Consider the following 24,073-nt stretch of genomic DNA (forward strand, 5'->3'; position numbering starts at 1 on the left):
TCATCCTTTGTAATTTGTCCGAGCTTCCATTTTCTATATGATTCCTTTTTATTTTTTAGATCATGCAAGATCTCGTGGTTAAGCCAAGGTGGTCTTTTGCCACATTTTCTATCTTTCCTAACCAGCGGAATAGCTTGCTTTTGGGCCCTTAATAGTATCTCTTTGAAAAACTGCCAACTCTCCTCAGTTGTTTTTCCCCTCAGTCTTGATTCCCATGGGACCTTACCTATCAGCTCTCTGAGCTTACCAAAATCCGCCTTCCTGAAATCCATTGTCTCTATTTTGCTGTTCTCCCTTCTACCCTTCCTTAGAATTGCAAACTCTATGATTTCATGATCACTTTCACCCAAGCTGCCTTCTACTTTCAAATTCTCAACAAGTTCCTCCCTATTTGTTAAAATCAAGTCTAGAACAGCTTCCTCCCTAGTAGCTTTTTCAGCCTTCTGAAATAAAAAGTTGTCTGCAATGCAGTCCAAGAATTTGTTGGATAGTCTGTGCCCTGCTGTGTTATTTTCCCAACATATATTTGGATAGTTGAAGTCCCCCATCACCACCAAATCTTGGGCTTTGGATGATTTTGTTAGTTGTTTAAGAAAAGCCTCATCCACCTCTTCCACCTGGTTAGGTGGCCTGTAGTAGACTCCTAGCATGACATCACCCTTGTTTTTTACCTCTTTTAGCCTAACCCAGAGACTCTCAACACTTCCGTCTCCTCTGTCCATCTCCATCTCAGTCCAAGTGTGTACATTTTTAATATATAAGGCAACACCTCCTCCCTTTTCCCTCTGTCTATCCTTCCTGAGCAAGCTGTACTCATCCACACCAACATCCCAATCATGTGTATTATCCCACCAAGTTTCAGTGATGCCAACAATGTCATAGTTGTATTTATTTATTAGCACTTCCAGTTCTTCCTGCTTATTACCCATACTTCTCGCATTTGTATATAGGCATCTAAGATACTGGTTTGATCTTGCCTCCCAGTTTTGCCCTGACCCTCCTTTCTCTCTGCCAATATAGCCCACACTCCCTCTCGTTTCCGACCCATCTCCCAGGTCTCCATGTTCCCCACTTACCATGTTCCCACTGCCCCTTCCTAAACTAGTTTTCCACAGGAAATTGCCATCTCTGACTCCAACCACTTTGCAGCCACTTCACACTCCCAGAGCAGCACAAGGTGGCCTTGGTGTAAATTGGAATCTGGCCTTATATTTCTTGATTAGAAGGCACATATTACAGGTGCAGACATGTATTTGGACTCTGCAATGGAGAATCATGTAGTATTTACTGAATTATTTTTAAAATGTACTGAGATATTGTGAGATTTTATTGCAGTAAGATTGTATTGCTATACCTCACAATAGCTCAATACCCAGTGGGCCTGATTCTCATTCACACTGACTCAGGCAATGTCTACACCCACAGTTGGGAGCTGTGATTCCCAGCTCGGGTAGACACACAGATGCTAGCTCTGCTCAAACTAATGCTTGCGTATATCAACCCAAACTGGGAATTACACCTCCCAGCTCCAGTGTAGACATAAAATTCTTTTATGCTGCTCTGACAGTGTAAAGGGACTTTAAACAGGCACCCATGTATTTTATATCCACCTGAGGGTCCTTTTACACTTCCAGAGTACTGTAAAAAATCCTCGGTGCAAATGAGAAACAGACTCAATAATTCTAATTACTGGATACCACATTTTAGAAAAAAAACCCTGTTTTTTTTATTTTTAAAATACTCTAATTTGTGCAACTGAAGCATACAACTGTGCACATTAAACAAGTAACTGCACACGCACCTTGTCATTTGCCAGCAGGAAATTACCAATTGCCTGTACAACTACTCTTTTGACACACGCGGCTCCATGGTTTTTGGTTCGCAGCTTAGATGTACCCTCTTTAAAGTGTAGCCTCGTCTCACAAACACTGTACCAAAAATATTTTGTGGACAGAGCTGGAGATGCAAACTGACTACCAGCAGGAAGTCTGCGGCCCCAGTGGCTTGCGACACAATGAAGCGAGGTAGCATTGTGATGGGTATCTAGATGTCAAATGATGGCATCTTTGTTATCTGTGTATTGCACCTTACATTTCTAAAAACGTTGGTGTGCCGATGATAGACCACTGCACCGGGACTCAGAAGACTTGAGTTCTATGCCATTGGCCTGATAGGTGACCTTGGGTAAGTCGCTTTCCTGCTCTGTGCCTCAATTTTCCCATCTCTAAAATGGGAATAATGAAACTGACCTCCGACTGTAAAATGCTTTGAAATCTACTGATGGACCGTACACTATAAGAGGTGGTGGTGGTTTGTTTTTCTCCAAGTTCCTGCAGCCTGAATAACTAGCTGTAGAGAGGAGATGTACACACTGTTCCAAGGTGGAACATTTACTTGTGTTCTTTTGTTTTCCTTAATCTTAAAGATAAGGAGTTCAGACTGAAAGTCTATGGCTACTCCGTGTGTGGGGAAAACCACAAAAGACAGCACAAAAGAACCAGTACAATATGCATCATAAATAGGTGGTAGTTTGATGCTAGAAGCTGTAGTTCCTGATTTTATTATTTTTACTGTTTCTGACTTCAATGGATTCAAAGTTTAGTAATTTTGTAGCTATCTCCATAAAGCTAGTCATTCTCACATGTACGCTTAATGAAGTGTAAACCTAACTGCTGATGCATAGACAGATTTTATGACCATTATAACCCCTGGTGGGAAATAAAAATGGATTGCTTTTTTAATGTCCTAGTGTGCTATAAAATGGCTACAACTTAGTGTCACTGTTCAATTCCAGCAAAAGGGATTTGCTATATGGTTGGCATTTTTGATGCCTCTAGATTGAATGATTAAACTACTCTGCTTCCATCCGCTTCATTTCCCGTGTTAAATTCCTGAATCTGTTTACGTTCTGGGAGAGGTCGCCTCGCCTTGTGATGGTGCGACTGGATTGACTGTTCTTGGAAGGAGGGGGGAAAAATCATTTCCATGGCCCATCCATCACAAAAACAAAGCCCGAAGTGTAATAGCTGCTAATGTGTTTTGCAGGGCTCATTGATAAGTTTTGCTTTCCGGCTGCATTGTGAAGCTGTCTGTGTGTCACTGTTAATATACTGGCATTTTAAGAGGTCAGGTAACTGGAGAGGGTGAATTGGTTATTTTAAATCGAGCCCCAGCTGAATAATCAAGCTGACTGTTTGAAAGGGGGATTATGGGAATCCATTCTGGAGGGGGGGGGGCCTACAGAGGGGGAATGGAGTTTTTGAATTTGCCAGTATTATGGGTGAAAAGTCTTTCAGTAGCTACGTTATTCCATTCTGAACTGTGAAAACGAGTCTCCCCTGTCTGACAGTGGTACAGGTATCATTAGATACTGCTTTTTCCAAGTACAGGGTCAATTTCTATTCCCTGAGGGAAGGCTGCATACGCAGGCTTGGTGCAGGGTGATCCACTGTGGATGTGGTAGAAATACTACCACCAAGCACTTATCACTGCTTTAGGGCTACAGTAGCTCTTCAGTGCAAGGCGACATGGCCAGTGGACCTACCTCGCCATTGACCATCAAACTATCTGCCTCTCCCTTGCAACAATGAAAAAAATAGTCCTTGGGGATCACAGCTCTAGGGGCAAGACATCCACATCCCGTTTGCACCAGTCCTCCGGCATCCTATGTCCCGAGCGCAGTCAACATGGATAGGTTCTGATGCCTTCAAGGCTTTCCATTCCCACACGGGAGCAAGCAGGACTAGCCCCATAGGCACAGATAAATCCCAGTGGGGATGTTGTCTTTATAAAGAAATACCACCCCATTCCATAGCAATAGACTCAACCACTTACCATAGAGTTACTTTAATGTTTGGGGCAATTACTGTAGAGCATGTCTAAGCGCCACTCCCCTAATCACAAAGCACCCTTTCAGCAGGCTATATTCTCCTATTTAGCCTACATAGGACTAGCCTGAGATGAAATACTTAGATGGCAAGCTCTTTGAGAGAGACTCGTGTTCTGTGTGTGAACGGTGCTTAACATAATGGGGTTCCCTGAGTGGGGCTCGTAGGTGCTACCACAATATAAATAACGGTGAGACAGAGAACGTACGTTAATGTAATAGACAAGCGATTTGAAAGCTGAAATGAAAACATTGAAAGACAAATAAGGGGAAATCCTGGCTTCACTGAAGTTGATGGCTAGTCAGGGGGAGGGATAGCTCAGTGGTTTGAGCATTGGCCTGCTAAACCCAGGGTTGTGAATTTAATCCTTGAGGGGGCCATTTAGGGATCTGGGGCAAAAATCTGTCTGGGGATTGGTCCTGCTTTGAGCAGGGAGTTGGACTAGATGACCTCCTGAGGTCCCTTCCATCTCTGATATTCTATAGAAGTTTTGCTGAGTTCAGGGGGGTCAGAATCTGGCCAATATTCTTTAATTCTGATGTCTGCAATCCATGTTGGCAGGCAGAATGTATCAGAAGGAGAAGGATACTGTCTGAAATACCTTCAATGGCAAACGGTTTCCCCACTGTCAAAAGTTTGCAGTCAGCATCTATTGACACTTCATAATCTAAGAGTGCTTTATCCATGATGAAGGCATCTAGTTTCTCTGGATCATGCCTGTATTTAAGATCAAAGTAAGAAAATAGAATCAATAAGAGAAGCTGTACAGTTATGTTCATTGATACAGAAGCGATTGTTTCAGGGCTGGAAACCAGGAATATATTTGATCTAGTTTTTAGGAAGCTTCTGATATAAACCCAACATGAAACCAAGCCAAAACCTAATTTATAAGCCCAATAAATATGAGGATCAGGGGCTATTGATATAAACACAGAATTGAGTTAAATATCAAAGACTGAAGGGTTCATGTGCAGAGAGGTTGATCTGGCTAGCAGAATATTCATATACAGACCAGTTCTGTTCACTTGACATATCTTTGACCTGGAAGAAGGAAAGTGCAACAGGGTGAGAATCAAATTGAGTTTCTCGCACAGTAGCACAAAGACCACCGGGGAGGAAACCAAAAATCTCCAAGGTTGTCACTCAGGCTCGGTTTCCTTATGCTGCTTCTAACATAGTGTAGATCAATCTTAAAAATTAGAGCTGGGCAAACCCTATGAAAGGTTTTCCATGGATACATGCTGCTATTTTAAAATGTATGTCCTTCATCCAGGCTTGCTTTTCTCTTGTATTTGTGTTCCATGAACATTTAGATGACTGAGTTTCACTGGTATGAATGTTTTATGGAAAGCAAATTTGAAAGTACTGAAGGCATGTGTGGAAATGGCGGCATGTGTTCTCATCCAATCAAGGAAAAAAACAAGTGCCCAAATCCCGAACTGGCAGAGATCCACTGGCTTCCATGGAACTATACTGAATTACACCCGCTGGGGATGTGGCAGTGTCTTAGGAGTTAATCATGAAAACCAACCAGGGCGCCATAAAAATTATTAAAAAATATAATCAGAGGCATTTTGTTATACAGATCACCAGGGGATCTAAACTGTGGGTGATGATGCCCCTGATTGCAGCCTCCTACCTTGCAATGTATGTAATCAATTGCAAAACATTGTGGGGGAAACATATTTGAAAGCTCACACCTTTCTGGAAGCATGAGGACTGATGGTGGAAAATTATAAGAATGATCTAGTGTCACTAATGTTCTTATTTAAATTAATGGCTAATTCTTTTATACATCTTTCTAAGGAATCTCTGTTGGGGGCAATCCACCTATTGCTATTGTGTGGGAGACACGGAGATTTCTAAGGTTTGTTTTTATCAGTGCTTTGCACCTGCCTCATGGATAGTGCCCACCTCCTAATGAATATCTTCCAAGCACTGAAATCTGCCTGGATTTATTTTGCCACCAGTTAGCAGCAGACGGGTCATCTTGGCACTATAGTGGCAATGGAAAGGGCTGCTTTCCCTGAGGACTGTAAGTGCCTCTCTGTGCTATCCAGGCTGTCATTGTTACATTGGCATTGCTCCATTCTAGTGATGGAGAATGAGCTTGTGCCTTCTTCGCCGGCTCTGCCATGCCAGCGCAATGCTGCTGATGCCTTGGGAAATGGAAAATTGGATATGATCCAGGCAAGCAAAGTTTGTTACCCTTTTAAAAAAATATACAAAGCAGGATGAATCTAGAAAGCATGTACAGCGGACACTTAGAATAACTAAGACCCATTGAAGTAACTGGAAATATGTCCATTAGCTTCAAGGAGCTTTGAACTAGGGCCTTAGTGAAGCCAAGGACTGTGAAATTAATTACTCTTTGATCAGCCTGTTATCACATGAAGCTAGCATGCAGAGACTCACTTCAGGTGCTCCACTCCATCAGGAGTTGCAGGTACATTGTACCGTCTCATGTACTCGTGCATCTCTGGGAAGCTCTGCCTGACATAATCTTCAGCGCTGCTTTCTCGCACCGTTCCAAAGCGGAATCCCTGGGAAGGGTGGTGGAGCTAAGAAACAGGAAAAGACAGACCAGCACAGTAATTTGTCTTACTCATGTTGAGTGACCTCCATTCCAGGCCCAGTCTTCTGTGCTCTGAAGACTGCTACACGGATTTTACAGATGTGTTTCACAGGCGCCAACTTTTTTCTGCGCTGGTGGGTGCTCGCGCCCCCGCCCCAACTCCACCCCTGCCCCAAAGTCCCCGCCCTAACTCCGCCCCTCCCTGCCCCTATTGTACCCCTCCCCAAATCCCTGCCCCGGCCCTGCCTCCTCCCCCAAGTGCGCTGCATTCCCCCTCCTCCCCCTTCCCTCCCAGGCTTGCCGCGCGAAACAGCTGTTTTGCGGCGCAAGCGCTGGGAGGGAGGTGGGAGAAGCAGGATGCGGCGGCACGCTCGGGGGAGGAGGCAGAGGCGGAGCGGAGGCAGAGGTGAGCTGGGGCGGGCGGGGAGCTGCTCTGCACCCACCAGTTTTTCCCTGTGGGTGCTCCAGCCCCGGAGCACCCACGGAGTCGGCGCCTATGATGTGTTTTAATGGGATCATCACAGAGATGCATACCATCTTCAGGACCAGTTAACGTCAACTTAACCAGTTACATACTCTTAGGATCTGGTCTAGGGTTGTGAAAAAATTTCCCCTTGAGCCAGAGACCACCCCACATCCAGGTGGGGTTCAGTTCTGTTCTCTACGTGAAGTCCAGCCTAGGTTTGAGGAAAGGGTCATGAGTTTAATTTAAAGAGAAGGTTGAGGGGTGACTTGATTACTGTGACTGCATGAAGTGGAAAGGGAAACAGAGCAGAGCTGTGTGAACCCAGTGGGAGTTGTGGGGTGTGGTGTTTGGAGGGGGAACATTCATAGAGATTCTTAGATTTCAAAACCAGAAGGGACCATTGTGATAATCTAATCTGACCTTCTCTAGAACACCAGGCCCTAGAACAGGGGTCAGCAACCTTTCAGAAGTGGTGTGCTGAGTCTTCATTTATTCACTCTCATTTAAGGTTTCGTGTGCCAGTAATACATTTTAACATTTTTAGAAGGTCTCTTTCTATAAGTCTATAATATATAACTGGTAAGTTTCCAGTGCACATCAATTGCTAAATACCTGGAGTGGAATAATGAGGAAACACCTGGCTTATTGCAGAATACAGTAAAGGCTCAATCCTGCAGGGTGCGGAGCACTCTTGTGGGGAGCTGAGTGTCCCCCAGCTCCCATGGACGTCAGAAGGAGTTGAGTGCTCATCACCTTACAGCAGTGCACAGGATCCAGACTATAGCACAAAGGAAATCAAATGATGTTCAGGCTCAATGAACAGTTTTCTACTCACTTCCCCAGGAGTCTCAGCGAGAGCTTTGCAAACGACACTATGCAAGAAAGAATAGGTCAGTCTAAACAGTCCTGCTCATTGTGGAGAAAAGCATGCCAAAAAAATCAAACGTCCATCTGCCATCTGCCTGTCACATACGTGTCTAGTGTTAGACGATAGCAAGCTGGGATCCAGGGGAAAGGATGATCTTGCTCTGGTGCAGGGGCTCAGATATTACCAATATAGAATAGAATACAGCCTGGGCGATTAGTCCAGAAGTTCCTTTCCACCCCTCATCGATGATCCCATGGCTAAAAATAGATCACTACTCCTTGAACATAAGAGCTAGCCGACTGCATCAGGCCATTGGCCTTTTCTAGTTCAGCATCCTGACACTGACAAGGCAGGTCTACGGTGCTTCTGGGGGTGAGCCTTCCAGCATGGGCCCACAGGCTTGTGCTAATAGGGCTCATGGTCGCTCTAAAAAGAGCGGGGTAGATGTTGCTTTGACACAGGTCAGACTGGAGTTTGGGGTGTCAAGCCCTGTCTCCCTCCTCCTGCCCATCCGCCCTGGGTTCAGAGCCAAACTCCAGCCCAAGCCGCGACAGCTACGCAGCTACCTTTAGAGCACTACCATAAACCCGGTTAGCAAGAGTCCGTCTACCCGGACTTGGAAGGTCAACCCCGTATGCAGTGTAGATATGCCCAGCGGCCAGGACCAGCTGCGTTGGTCTGTAGTCTGTTGCTGTGGGGGTCTCTGAACACCTCATGGTTTTGGTAAAGTGCCAAAAGGCATGAACGGCAGGGATTGGTTGGGCTGGTGGTTTGGTAATCCATTAGGGAGCCTAGTGTTGCCAGTTCAACTCCAGCTCAAGTGGTGAGTCGGGGGGAGGGATAGCTCAGTGGTTTGAGCATTGACCTGCTAACCCCTGAGTTATGAGTTCACTCCTTGAGGGGGCCATTTAGGGAACTAGGTTAAAAATTTGTCTGGGGATTGGTCCTGCTTTGAGCAGAGGGTTGGGCTAGATGATCTCCTGAGGTCCTTTCAAACCCTGATATTCTATGAAATAAGTTAGAGGGCTCAGTCTGTTTCAAAGCAGGCAGGTGTCCACATTACATAAACCAATCACCCCAGGGAGCCCTGATTGGTGATCTCTTTTGGCATGGTATAGGGATCAAGGATGGGTATGAAGACCGTACTACTCTCCAATCCTTCAAGGAAGAGTTGAGGTATTTGGTGGGTTTTATGTGGAAGATTGTACTGCTGTAGCGCCTGCAGTATCTGCTCCGTGGATGAACTCCGGGTGTCTGTCGCCAAACCTCTCAGTGGGGATATCTTTCACATACACGCTGTCATCAGTATCTGTCTTTTTTTTAAATTCATATGTGAATTCAAAGTAAAATGGGTGACATTCAGCCCCATGCAGAGAACCAGCCCAAGGCCCCATTTTGAGGATCAGTGGGACTTCACTGGTGCATTGGGCTTGTGCTGATTCTGTACGTGGGCGAATTTCACCCAGTGTGAATAAAGCTTTTCTATACCTCTTTTCTTGGACTAATGCTGCTAGCTAACACTTTTCATCTGCTAAGTGTTTGGCAACAATTAAGTTTCATAACACCTGTGAGAGCGGTAAGTCAGTCGCCCCATTTTATGGGTGGGGAAACTCAGACTGAGAGACTGAGAGTTTGATTTGCAGAGTATCTAAAACTTTCAGGGAAGTCAAGTGAAGTTGTGTGTATGGAGGGGACGGACGGACTGTCTTCTCTGTTTCTTCACGTATTGCCTTGACTCCAGGAAGAGGGAGCTCCCTCAGCCCCCTCGCCCCCCGCTCTCTGCCTTCTTCAGAGGTTAAGGGAAGAGAATACTGCTAACTCCGAATTAAGAGGGAACAGCAGCTCTCTTGCAATTTCTAGTAAAGAACTTTATGTGAGGCTTTGGGAAGAGTGTGCCAATGAATTCCTGCTCCACACCAGGGAGGTTTCATTGTACTGGTGCATGAGACATTAAGTGTAGCTGACTTCAGCAGAACCGGACACTGCACGAAGTGCTGTCACATGCACAAAATTAACTTGGAAAAATATAGACAAATATTGTTTTTCTCTAATCTCCTTCAGGCACAAGAATGTTAAGGGTTTTGTGTCTCAAAAGTAGGTCCAAAACTGTTGGATGAAAATCTGATTTTTTTTCAAGTTGACAGTATACCTTTAATATCTTCTTTTAGTCTTCTCTTGAGAAAACTCTGCACCTTCAAAGTATCTTTATATTTGTTGCACACTCTTGAGATTTTATTATGGCTCTCACAAAATTTGGCGCGTTTCTTAAAGCCCCAGCTGCTGGAGTCATGTGATGAGAGAATCTCAGCTTTCATTTAAAAAAAAGTTTCTAGCATTGATGGCTTCAGAGAGAGGCTAGAAGACATGATCTTTAGAGACTCAAAAAACATATGGCAAATAAAAATAACCCAAAATGTAGTATTTAAAAAAAAATCATGATTTGTTGGGCCTGATTCATTAATTTTGAATGCTTGGTGTTGGCAATAGCGTGTAAGATAACTGGTTTATCTAAAGGAAATTGCTGTAGGGAACCTAAAGTTGTATGTATTGCTAGTGTAACCAAAGAATACACTTTATTCCATTTTATATTTAATTTGAAATCTAGCCAAACTGAAAGGGGAATAATTAGGATGGGGGTGACTGGTATCTCTCTCCATTTACCCTGTGTGGTACAGTCCCAGTATCTTGGACACTTGGCTAGGAAAGCTTTTACTGCAGCCCTGCCTTCAATGATTCAAGTCTGATTACATCTAAATGAACTCAAATGCTGCAGATTCAGCTCCAGGCTGCTGACATGAGCTTTCTGGCAAAAGTGTCGTTAGGGTTAATAAGACTCCTATCCAGTTAGATGCATTATTGTCTAGTGCTGTAAGAAATCAAAGGGAATGAAGCTTTGTACTAAGCTAGAGACATATGTGTACCAGCACTTCAGAAATCCCTGAGCAGCAATTCTTCCAAATAAGCTACACGGGCAGCTACAGATGGGTATGATACAGATGGGTAGCTCCAGGTATGGGTATGACATCTCAGAAGCTGCTAGTCCTCCCTTTGAAGGCCTGAGGGTAGGAGTCATTCATGAAGAGGTACTCACTCCTCAATGAAATACCAGTTCAGTTATTCCATGGTCTCTTGATACTGTGTCCTCCCCAACAGCTCCTTGCAGCGATATTGTAACCAGGCACATGGGGATGCTATGGGTGGGGGACTCGCTAAGTATGGAGAATGCTAATGAGAACTGTTTGAATGGCAGCCAGCCAAGGTAGACATTTTGAGTAGGCAGTTTCCACTTGAGCAATTTCCCCTTGTTGGAGCTCTGAAGTGGAGCATGCAGCTCGAAAGATGAAGAGGGGACATGCAGCTTAAAGCTTACTAGTCAATCAGCAAAAAGGAATGAACAAACAGAAATGGTTGTAGAGTTCAGTCAGGTAATTCCCTGGGGGAGCCACACGGCTCTTTAAAATCGAGCCAGATTTGGAGGCCCCAATGCCATCAATTACAAAGAAAATAAAGACACCTAACAGGTTTTATTTGCAAATTTTAAACTAATATTTAACATTCCTGATGTGCAAACATAGACTTTGCACTGCACAATGCTGGGGTCTGGCCTGAAGCTTAAAAAGAACACCTGTGCTGGTGAAATACGGGTCAGGACTGTTGGAGTGTGCATTGTAATTGTTGCTGTGTGTAAGCACATGTACCCTGGATAGAATGTCGGTCCTTCTCAAGTGTTTATGAAGCTATCACCCTCTGGCTTTTCCAAAGGACGATATAAGCTCTAGCACTCCAGAGGTATGAAAAAATGCATAAGAACACAAATCTGACATAACAACACTAACACAACGGTAGAAACAAGTGTAACTAGGGCACACTGCTAGCCGCTCCAAGTGCAAACCTGCCTGAACCCTCTGGGTACGTATTCAGGGCAGCTAACCCATGCTACTGCTGCTGCCCGTGCTACCGAGGCGACACTACTATTTTTAGTGTGGTAGCTCAGATGAGAGCTAGCAGGAGTACGTCTAAGCGAGCTGGGAATCGCACCCCTAGCTTGTAGTCTAGAGGTAGCCTAAATGTGACCAGGAACTAAATGGCCTAGCACATTCTAACATAAATCCTAAAATGAGAGGTTATTGTGGACTTACATTGTGTGTCTGTTGCATCAAATGCCATCAGTCTGGTTGAGGACACGGTAGGCCCAGTTTTTAACAGCCATACGTGTAGAAGTGTACGTGTCTGACTTGTGTTCTCATAACACACGCCGGGCAGGCACACGTTGGAATCGTGACTCGCGCCAGTGCATCAGGTATTGCACAAGAGGAAGCTTGTGCATTCAGCTTGGCAGATTGGCCAAGTTCACATTCTGATTAGGAATTTGCGGCTTTCTGATGATCACATGCACTCTACGGCTATTATGCTAAATGAGACTTGAGAGGAGAAATATAACAAAGACATCCAGTGAGGTCTGGGGGCAGAGAGAGGACACTTTCTAGTAGAACCTCTGTGATGAGAGGAGTTCACTGGTTGCATGGGGCACCAACCTAGTGCCCTCTGGTGGACCCTTCAGGTATCTAACAGGAAGTAGGTTAGGGAGGGATACGAGTCTGACATTTACAGACCCTTTGGAGTGAGAAACTAAATCCAGTTTTATCCATGATGTTCATGATGTAATAGTTTAATAAAAGCACTTCTCTGGAACCTGAGATTCCCTGCTTCCTCATGGTTACTGCAGACATTGTGCATAAAGGACATGGCCAACCATAAGTCAGGCTGGTGGATCTTGTCCTTTGACCACAGCCATTTTAAACCCAGAGGAATGTTTTATGTTGTCAAGTGCTCAGCTAGGTTATAAATCAATTGCTTAAATGTAAATTACAGTTAATTACAAAGCAATGAGATTAACTTACTCTTTATCTATTTAAGTGTAGCAAATGCTTTAACAATATTTGATTAATGGGATACAATAACTGCCTCACTGAGTCTGGGTAAGATGTTATGCATCTTACTACTTTTTCAGATCCACATTTTTAGCACTGTTTGGTTTTTAAACTGCTGCTAAAACTATCTAAATGGTTTCACAATCCTTTTATTTCCAAAAAAATTGCTTGAACATCTATCTGTGCCACCCACGATACAGTGACAAAAATGAGGTATACAAACAAGGGGTTACCTGCCATATAATAGAGCAAGGGTTCTCAACTTTTCTTTCTGAGGCCTGTCCCCCACCCTCCAACTTGCTATAAAAACTTCATGGCCCACCTGTACCACAACAACTGTTTTTTCTGCATCTCCAGTAGATTAAAAGTGAGAGCTGGCATTAGGGGGAAGCAAGCCGGGCAATTGCCCCGCAAAGCTAAGTTGCTTGGGCTTTGGCTTCAGCCCCACATGACGGGGCTCGGGCGTTGGCTTTCTTCCCTGGGCCCCAGTGACTCTCATGCTGGCCCTGCTCTGTAATTTATTTGGGCGGGCTCCTGAAACCTGCTTGTGGCCCCCCACGGGGCCTTGGACCCCTGTGAGAACCACTGTAGTAGTTCTCTGCTAGTACAATAGCAAATGCTGTCTCTCTTCTGTGGGAGTACTACTGCTGGGGAAAATGGTGGAGACAAATATTGCGGATAGGGTGAACAGATGTCCCATTTTTAAAGGGACAGTCCTGTTTTTTGGAGCTTTTTCTTATATAAGCGCCTATTACCCCCCACCCCCATCCCGTTTTTTCACAGTTGCTATCTGGTCACCCTAATTGCGGATATTGTTTAGGTCACAGTGTAGGTGTGGCAATGGCTCAGGAGGTGTCTCATGGGTCCAGTACAGGGTTTGAATTAAAGGATCGTCTTCACTTCCTTATCAAAACAGGTGCTGGTGGAGCTGAGTTGCAGATGGAGGAGGCAGCCTGCCTCGGCAAGAGAGTGTTAAACCTTAGTACGTGTCACTTCTTTTGGAACCTACGCAGGCTGCATAGCAACATTGAGTTCAATGTGCCGTTACACCCCGGGCTTGTCTGCATGGCCAGTTCGTGCTTGGCAAGCTAGTGTGCTGTAGACCCACACCTCCGACTGGAGCCTGCAGAGTCGGTCCTTACCATACAAATACTACCCCTTTAATTATACACTCCTCTCTACGTCTAGTGCTGCAGAGACAGCGCAGCTAGGAGAGCGGAGGCTGAGGAATCCGTTCCTGGCCTGACCCATTCGGGGGAAAAGAGCAGAATGCGATTCAGCAGTGGGACGCTAATAGCAGCAAGCAGTTGATGTTAACATTGCAGCTCGTGATTATGGAAACATAATATCAGCATGATGAGCTTGGTCGTCTTCTGCTGCTTTGCAGGGCTGGAAAGGGCAAGCTATTAAACGCAAGCACTTAGAAAAAAGAATAAAGAGGAAATATTTTATTACTTCCAATGGACCATATTCCTGGCTCCAACAACACCTCAGTAGCACAAAGCACCGTGGTCAAGCTGCCTTAAAGAGGCATTAGACTGGGACTCAAGCCATTTATTCTACCCTGTACGTACCTCGTCTCCCCATTGGTGAAATGGGGATGATATGATGTGATTTCTCTTCAGGCAGTGATGGTTTCTTATGTGGTTTGTACAGTGTCCAGCACAATGGGGCCTCACTCTCAGTTGGGGTGTCTGGCTTTCTGTCCCACAGATCATGATAACAGTAAGGTGCCTTATCAAAACTGTAAGTGGTTAGACCTTAGTGGAGAATAACATACCATGGAAGTCAGTCAAACGTTATAAAAGCCTCATGCTGGGACACACATGCCTTGCAGTGTCAATGAAGGGAATAAATAGTGCTTCACATTGCTACTAGACCAATGACCGCTTGGTTGTAAATAAAGCCATCAGCTTCTAGCCATCAGTGACGTGAGATTTCCCCATTGCTGACAGCAGAACAGGGCATGCTTGAGAAATTAGTGCTGCAATGGAAGAATTAGCTATTAGTTTTTGACGTAAAGTTGGTTACACTGAATGTCTATCGTGGAGGGTTTGCCTTATTGATGATTTGCTGCTGATACAGTGGAGGGCTCAGTCCTGGAACTGAATGTTCTCTCTTTCCTAAGGCCTAGTTTCAAACGAGGCCTATCTAAATTAGGTTCCCAAATTCCACACGTAGGCACCAAATAAGAATGTGGGCACCGAAATGAAAAAAGTAAGGCCCCGATTTTCAAGAAGGTCTCATTGTTCTCAATGGGAGGAGCTGGGGGCTGGGCTCTTTTGAAAAATCTGACCCTAACTGATTAAATTTAAAATTTTAAATTAAAAATCTTCTCAAACCGCATCAGGCCTCCACTCTTTGCTTGGTTCCCAGCAATCCTCAGATTGGCAATATCTGCTAGGTTGGCTGAGATGATATTCCCTGATGTTTAAGGGAGACAGAGCCACGCAAAGAGGGTGCAGATCACTGCTGTACACTGGCTCCAATGCACTATTGGCTCCGCAGTAGTGAACGCATTCAAGACCTCCTCTTTGTGTTTCATTCTGTTGTTTCTTGAAAGGTTCAGAGTTCCATGTACAATGCAATTGATATTGACAATAACGGGTTCATTATCCTAAGGTAATATACAGATGAAATATACTGCAATCCAGCTGAAAGCAAATAATAAACGGTGTAATTTACAGATGTGGAAACAGCTGGGGAAGGACGAAAACACACAGACCACTGTTGCTGTGGAAACAGCAATGACTAACCAGCCGCTATGGTCTAAGCCAAAGCTCAAAGAAGACAATGGGAGGCTTTCCAATGACTTCCAATGATCAAAGCACTTGCAAGGCAGAGGAATAGCTGCCGGCATCGTAGGTGACCATAAAAGCCAAGTTGCAGATGAAGCACTAGAGCAATAGGGAACAGCGTTACAAGGCACTAAAAGAAGAGCTGAGGGAAAGGAAAAGAAGGGGGAGGGTTTGGGGACAGGACCAGCTGTGGCAGTAGCAAGGCCGCAGCAGGGAGGGAGGAAGTAGGCCTTGGAGCACTGTGCAGTGCATGGGTCAGGGACTTGGATGCAAGAATTCTACAAAATCTAAATCAGGCAAATTTTGAACTATGGGGCTTTATCTCCATCCGGAGGTTCTAGTGACTTCATAAGCCTGTCTAATCATTCCCAACATCCCCAGTACCCCACAATGGAATAGCCGCTCTAAGTCACAGTTGCTTTTTATTTTTTTTCTGCATGAGAGACCTAGTGAAATGGTGTTCCATGTTTGGTGGCTTCAGTTTGGCACTTAGTACTTTAACTTTCCAATATTATGTCCAAGCTGCAAGACATTGAAGTCCTTTTGAGTTTAGATTCTTCAGTAAATCACTAGAAGTCAGCGAAACACATATGCCATGAATTATCACCTGCGGCTTCTGACAAATTCCTGTGGAGAAAAATGTGTCCTTTAGGAATCCTTTTGCAGCTGTGAAAATGGAAAACCTCTGCCCTCTTAGTCAGTGATCCAGAGCCTACTGACGTCAATGGGAGACTTTCAGTTGCCTTCATGGGCTTTGGGTCAGGCTCTCACGTGCCCCTGCTCATAACAAAGCATGTATTACATGCTTGTCACAGCAGCAGAGCAAATGACTTTTTATTGGATCAACAATAGCTAGGACGTGAAAGGTCCATGGTGTCCACATTTCTAAATTTAGCACCGTGCTTTCAACTGCGAAGTGCTTTTCAAAGACTAATTAATTTGCCAGCACTCTTGTATCATAAGGAAGAAAATAATATATCCTTAAGTTTCACTGGTGCTTATGGGCCTAATCCAAAGCTCTCTGAACTCAATGTAAAGAGTCCTTTAACTTCAATGGTCTTGCCCCTGGCCCTGCATTGACTGATGTGTTCTCTTCCTTTAGGAAAAGAGAAAGTTAAAAAGCAGTGCAACTGCAAGAAAGTTTGCCCTCAAAAGTCCTTGATGCACAGTCAATTTTCAATAGGGCTTTTTTCTCCCCTTGACACTGATATGCTTCTGGTTGAGTCCCTCAAAGCTATATTGTACATGATTTTGATGAAGAAGATATCTAATTTCCAATCATAAACATGGTTTGGTTTTGTCTGTCTTTTAAGATGGTATATCTGTCAGAAAGCTTGGTGGAAATCTACTGGTGGGCGGAAGCGAAGGAAAGGCTAGAGTCCATGAAAACACTTCCCCCTCATTAAGTGACATGGTTCAGGGCATTGCTAAGGAGCTGGTGGTATCTCTGAGCCCATAGCAGTCAGTGGAGGTACTGCAGAAGGGAATTGACAGCCTGTCCTGTTCCTGCAGTATAGGGAGGTGACTGACATCCAGGTCAGTCAGTCTTCTAGTGCCCTGCTTATTTAATACGTTCTTCATTCCTTCCCCACTAGTCTTTCCCCATGCTTCCAGGATTGGATTTCAATGGTAGCAGGTGATTCTCTTCACATGCCCTAAAGATGTCTGATGGGCTGGGGGCAGTGGCTACTCATGATCTTCTGAAATGATATATGGAAGACAAGGGCTATACAAGTGAGGTTGAGGTGCAGGTTTCTGGAGATGCCCTAGAAGGCACCAAAAGGAAGGGGGTTCCTAGGTCTGGTGGAGGAAGAGGGAGTTCTTATTACACCTTTCCAAAGCCGTTGACATGCTTAGGCCCTGATTCACAAAGATACCTAGGCATGCTTAAGTTTAAGCATGTGAGTTGCCCCACTGAAGTTTAAAAAGTTAGGGATGTACTTAAGTAATTTGCTAACTGGGGCCTCAGTGAAAAGGTATTGGTCAAATTCTGGATGCTTGCAACACTTCCATTAAAGATCCTGCACAAAAGTATCAGAGGACAGAATTTGGCCCCAAAGGTATAGGAGGTGGTGATGGCATACTCTCAGGGCCATGAATTCCCGTGCTACATGGTATGGCATCACTGATGGTAACCTGCAGTCTTCTTTAACTCAGTGATGTTTTTATACTGCATTTAATAATCACAAGAGGTACATTATAACTGTCTAGACCTAGCTATAATTCCAAGACCTGGTTTGGGGTTTTCAGGCTAATTGTGAGCCTGCATAACTCTGAAGGGAAGGTTCATGTTTTAACATTGCTGAGTCCAGCCTAGCAGGATGATTTGCAAGCTTAGGGCTTGTCTATACTTACGCGCTGGTTCGGCGGCAGGCAATCAAACTTCTGGGTTGGATTTATCGCGTCTTGTCTGGACGCGATAAATCGAACCCAGAAGTGCTCGCCGTCCACTCCAGTAATCCTGCTCGGTGCAAGTCGACGGGGGAGCCTGCCTGCCGCGTCTGGACCGCGGTAAATTCGAACTAAGGTACGTCAACTTCAGCTACTTTATTCACATAGCTGAAGTTGCGTACCTTAGTTCGAATTGGGGGGGTTAGTGTAGACCAGGCCTTAGAAACTAAATTCTGGGATTGCAAAATGAATCTACAGAGGAGCAAAGCACGAGCAAGAAGCAAACCACGAAAAGCTTGGAGGTTTGATTCCGAGGAGTAAATCTGAAGTATCCAAATCTGTTGGGTTTGCAAATTTGGGCTAGATATCTCATGAGAGCAGGCTTCTCTGGTACATATCTGGAAGGTCCTGTTTCAGTCAGGGTGGAAGGGAAGTAACCTGAGTAGAACTTTTCCTTAATCAAGAATTACTGTAAATATTTAAATTAACTTTCCAAGTTCATTTCAGTCTGTTAGAGGAGATTTGCAATGAGGAATCAGAAACTTAATTCTCCAAAATCCTGATCCAAAGCTCACTGAAGTAGATTGAAATATGACCATTGACTTCAATGGGCTTTGGATTATATTGCAATTCCCTTGTCTTTTGATTCAATGAATCTCAATGTTTCTGGCCAATGAGTATGTCTGTTCTTGTGAAAAATACACTTTAGGAGGCAGCTGCGGCATTCTTGAGGTGTGCTTTGATTTCTTTCTTAGCTGCTAAGAAGGAATATTTGAATGCCTCCCAAGATAAATTAATTAGAAGGGCTGCTGAACTGGATTCTAGTGATGGCAAAGGGAAACTGATGACTGTCAAATCAACATTATAATAAGCTTGTCACGTCTTATGTTACTTTCTTATTGAAACACCATGTATATGAATGGGGGAAAGAAAGGCCAGGTGTCTACATGCCTGTTGGGAAGACTATTCAGAGTTTATACTTTGTCGGCTGTACTGGTCACTAGCTCCTGGTTTATACTGGGGGTGGGATCGACCTAAGATACGTAACTTCAGCTATGAGAATAGCGTAACTGAAGTCGACGTATCTTAGATCGAATTAAAATTACTTACTTCACATCCTCGCGGTGCTGGATTGACGGCCGCGGCTCCCCCGTCGACTTTGCTTCCGCCTCTCGCACTGCTGGAGTTCAGCAGTCGACGGGAGAGCGATCGGGGATCGATTTATCTCGTCTACACTGCACGCGATAAATTGATCCCCGATAGATCGATTGCTACCCGCCGATCCGATGGGTAGTGTAGACGTACCCTAAGAGAGCATACTTGAAACATCTCTTTCAGTCCTCTGGGTTTCTGTGAATGTTTTGTTGTTTCACAGTAGTTTGGACGGTGGTAGATCTGGTTATTATAATTATTTTATGTAACTCCTAAAATTGTGGCGTGCTTTTTAATGACAAGCATAAAGACAAGGTTTCTGCTTCAAGGAACGTTCAGTCTAAAGCTCTGATCCATTGGGAGATGATCATTTGACTTCAATTGGATTACTCCTGTGCTAAAAGTAAAGCGTGTGCTTACTGTAAGTGCTTTGCTGGATCAGGGTCTTAAATTGCAACCTCTTTAGGGCAAGGATGAGAAAAACACTGAAACACATCCTTAACTTTGAGCATGCGACTCATCAATGGGACTACTCATGCACTTAAAGTTAATCACATGCTTAAGCGCTTTGCTGGATTGGGGCCTAAATCACTGCTGTTGCACAGACACATTGTGTCAACTTCTGCAAAACTACACTGGAAACGAAACAAGGAAGGAAACATTTTGAGATTGCTGTGCTTAAAACTGAAATACTACTAAGTATACAGGCTTATTACTTTTCTTGTAACAGCACTGTCATGCTGGCTCCATGGAACTTAACTTGGCAAAGTATGCTCCTGTTCCATCTTCTCACTCCAGGAACTTCTACTCCTCCATTCTTCTGTTCTCGTTGGTTCCTTTATTCATCTACTCTTCCCTTTGTAAAAACATCTGTCATCCATGGCAGAGAGCTCAAGTTTTGGAGAGTGGTTTATTTAATTCTTGACTGAGCAGAGTGTTACTGCAAAGGCACTGAGGCTATATCTGCACAGCTGTGGCAGTGAGCGACCCATTCTGGGTTGACAGGGCTTGTGGGGCTTGTGTTACCCTGTGCGAAAAAACAGCTGTGTAGCTTGGGTTGGGCGTGGGCTTCAGAGTGTGAGCTCCAGCTCAAGCCACAACTTCAAAGCGTTGTCTACACAGCTGTGTTTAGCGCGGTAGCGCAAGCCCCATCTATTGACCTGGGCTGATGCGTGGGCTATGTAGACCTCCCCTATGAAGCTTAAGAGTACTCAAACTTCCCAGCTAGAGAACATTTTAATATAACATAATTTCTTACTTAGGAGTGCAACTCTTCTCCCAATTTAAAAACAACCACAGTGTGATTCTGAGTGATTACATGGGGAAACGAGAAGAGTGAGGATTGGGTGCAGTTAAAGCCAGAAAATGAAAGACAAAGTTTGTGGAATATACTGTCCTGTTTTCTCCTACACATTCAGAGCCAGACTTTTTAAAAAGAGCCCACCATGCAGCAGCTGCCATTTAGACGTGCAAATAGGGGCCTAGATTTTCAGTGGAGGCACCTCAATGCAGCCTAATGACTAGAGCGGTGCAGAGGACAGACGCTCTGTTTCATGAAGGATTTTGATTTTTGAAATTTGTCTTTATTCCGAACTGGAACAAAACCTCCAAATTTTGAAGTCCTCCCAAGGAAAATTCCGTTTGGGGTTGACTTCCACTTTTTGTTGTCCTGTATTATATTTGAATATACAATTAAAATATTCAAAACAAGAGGTAATTTCAAAACAAAAAATCAAACGGTTTTATTTTGAAAAATGTCAAAATCAGATGTTTCAATGCCATTGGCAACATTTTCCCGGTTCTCTTCCAAAACCAGAGTCCAGAAAAATCATCTCAGTTTCACAAAGCATTTCAGTTTTGACAGAACTGCATATTTCAACAGAATATGGTTTCATTTAATTTTTTCTGGCCAGCTGTACTGTGGTCAACCTCTGATTTAGATCTAGTCTATTCTGTTCAGGTTTTTATACCATCATATCACTAGTTTTGCTGCAGCAACACACTATCCAGGGTGAAGACTTTGTGTGTGTTTAGTTATGCTGTGATTCAAAAATGAACAAACATAGTCAGCACAAATCCTCTAACAAAGAAGGACCCCCAGAGACATTAACTGGTGCCCACAAGCTTCTGGGATTCAGATGAGCAGTTGGGGGGATTTAGTATGATCCAAGTGAACTATGAAACATTTTCCTCCCAATTTTCTCACACCTGTAAACAAGCACCTTTGCTGTTAAGTGTACAGCAGTCTCCTTGTCTCACTGAGGAAATTACATGATCTCTGTAAATCTCTTGTCAGTATTTCATGCAAATTGCATATTGATTTTATGTAGATCCTTTAAGTAGCATTAAGGTTTGCAGCCTATTTTATCATGATCAAACAACAGTCTGAATGCCCTCAATGAGATGATTTCCCCCCCCCCCAGCAGACAGTGATAACAGTCTACATCGGAAAAGGATTATGGATTCACAGATGCAAGAACACACAGGAATAACAAAGATAGAAATTATGGGCTATATTTGTTTGTAGCAGAGTATAATTCTTGTAAATGACTGTGCCTTTCTTTAATGTTGCTGGGACTTCTCACCAGCCAGGAATGTTCCTCTAGTACTGTAAGTTGTCATATTTGCTATTTCACTAGACTACTTAGACGCGAACAACCTATTATTCATTTCATTGTAAAAGTTGCCAGAAAGAAAAGTGATTTAAACAATGGAAATAGAGTGCATTTGACTCCTATGTCAGATCCTTAGGAGATGCTGTTCTGCAGTTCCTAGTATTGTTTTTAAGTCTGTGATTAGATTGCCCTGTATCAGCTTTCAGCACAATGCTGGTGACCAAAACCACCTAGTGGCGCCTGTTTTAAGGAGGTGTCGAATGTGCTCCTTCCATGTGTTGTCATCTGTCTGATGCAGAAGACCTTATGTTTTTCAAATGGGGAACCCCAAAATGGAGGCTGGCGGAATTAATAGACACTCAAAAATTTTGGGTTAAGTGACTATCCAAGGTCAAGACACTGGCTAAGATTCTGATCCTGCAAACAATTACGCACATGAATACTAGTTCACTCTGCCTTATTTACTAACCTCAATCTCACCAACATACCGATATAGTCCCTTACTTCTACTCCCACTGGTGTTAAGATATTTCAAGTCATAATTAAGACAGACTTCTAATTATTTGTTGCACTTCATTTCATACCCTACAGCTGAGTGAGTAATTGATTTATTTGGTTCAGTGGCTGAACTGAAAAAAATCAGGGGAAAAAATCATTTTGGGTCGAACAAAACATTTAGTTTGACCTAAAACTAAATATTTAGTGTTGTTTTCAGGTGGTTATTTTCTCCCCTTCTTATTTTTTTTTAATTACATGTAGCTAACATTTCAAAATGAAATATTATTTCAATATGAAAAGTTGAAAGGCTTCATTTTGAAAATGTCAAAATGTTTCCTCTTTTTTGCATTTTTTCCCCTCATTTTTTTTTCTGGCTGAAACTATTTGCAGAATTTGACCCAAATTTTCAAATATTTTTTGTTGACCTAAAACTGCATTTTTCAACAAATAAACGAATAAATATTTTACAATTCATCCCCAAAATGTCGCCCAACACTAGTTGTACCAATGTTCATTTCCTTGTGCAACTTTGTCAATGTTTTCACTAAGTGAAGCACCACTGGAATTCCTGCCCAGCTTAACAAAGTACCTCCACACATCCCCTGTAGAACCTTACCAATCAACGCACAAAACGACACACATCTCGATCCGTTAAACATCACTATGACAACATAGATCTTTATGGAAAGGCAGTTACGTTATTTATTTATGTTTGCATCTAACTTCATGGGGGCATGGATGTTCTTTGGCACCATTGACTTTGGATGTTAAAGTTTTTTAATGTCCTTCTCAGAGCAGACAGTCTCTTTAATTTTTCAATATTTGCTGTCTACTTGCTTGATAGCTCAGAGGGGGTTTAGTTTCTGTGCCAGACCTGCCAGCTTCCAGCACAGAAATGATAGTTGTCATCCACCACCTTGAAAAGGTTGCTTTTCTTTCAACATTTCAAAAGCGCAGTTCTCCGGGGGCACTGTCAATTGAGGAGGAGAAGAAAGTGTTTGTGAATCCAGAAATAAATATTAACTCATTCATTACTTGTTTGAAATGATTATTTCAACCACAAAAAGGAAAAGGCTTGTTCTCTAAGTGACGTTTTTACTAGGTACTTTTATGATTTGAGGAAGCTATGTTGTTACTCTGCAAGAGTGGAATTGGGCCAGGTGGCCCGAATCAGCTAATTAGTCTGATTAGGGAAGCTTTAGGGTGGAGGCAGCTAATTAGAGAGAGGCTCCCCTGTGCAGGAAAAGGCAGGGCCTATAAAGTCAGGTAGCGGGCTACAGACAGGGCTGCTGGGAAAGGCTGCAGGAAGGCAGGCAGTAGTCACTCCCGGGGCAGAGGGTTCCTGGAGATGGTACACCCAGAGAGAGAAGGGAAACCAGAGAGTAGGAAGCAGTCCAGGGAAGAAGTAGTGAGGGTGGAGAGAGGAGCCCAGAACTGCTGAGTGAGGGTCCCTGGACTGGAATTTGGAGAAGAGTGTGGGCCTGCGTTCCCTTCCCAGCCACTGAGGGAGTGGCACCGGGCAGTGAGAGGGAAAACTGCCTAGGACTGCTAGAGAGAAGGGACTTTGCTAGTCCAAAAGGGGGAACTCTGAGTGACCTAGCTAGAGGGCTAAGTCCTGAAGAGGATGCTGTGGTTCTTGGGGCTGAAGCCCAGAGGGAGAGAGAGTGTGCAAAACTGTGGATGGGGGCATCAGCCTTGAGAGTTAATCCCCAGGAGGAGGTGTCAGACCAGCAGTGAGTGGTGCACCCTGTGACTAACACCCATAAATGAAAAAATGAGGGAGTGCAGGCTTAGACGGTTTTGGTCATATAAAGTGCGGACCTGACAGCTTCATGGGTGAGAGGGTCTAACAGATCGAGATTGAAGGAAAAAGACAAAGAGGCCAGCCCAAG

General features: G+C 43.9%; 1 protein-coding gene across 1 annotated transcript in view; it reads right to left on the minus strand.

The window, feature by feature from the left end:
* LOC112119700 (glutamate receptor ionotropic, NMDA 3A) overlaps positions 1–24,073 on the minus strand; it is an 83,882-nt gene that overhangs the window by 19,949 nt on the left and 39,860 nt on the right. The window contains exons 5-6 of the mRNA XM_026646519.2: positions 6,303–6,448; positions 4,489–4,604 (exon numbers count right to left, since the gene is read on the minus strand). Coding sequence (XP_026502304.1) covers positions 4,489–4,604; positions 6,303–6,448 — 262 coding nt within the window. The remainder of the gene's footprint in view (positions 1–4,488; positions 4,605–6,302; positions 6,449–24,073) is intronic.

This window comes from Terrapene carolina, unplaced genomic scaffold, assembly GCF_002925995.2.
Source record: "Terrapene carolina triunguis isolate 2854851 unplaced genomic scaffold, T_m_triunguis-2.0 Scaffold35098, whole genome shotgun sequence".
Taxonomy (NCBI): Eukaryota; Metazoa; Chordata; order Testudines; family Emydidae; genus Terrapene; species Terrapene triunguis.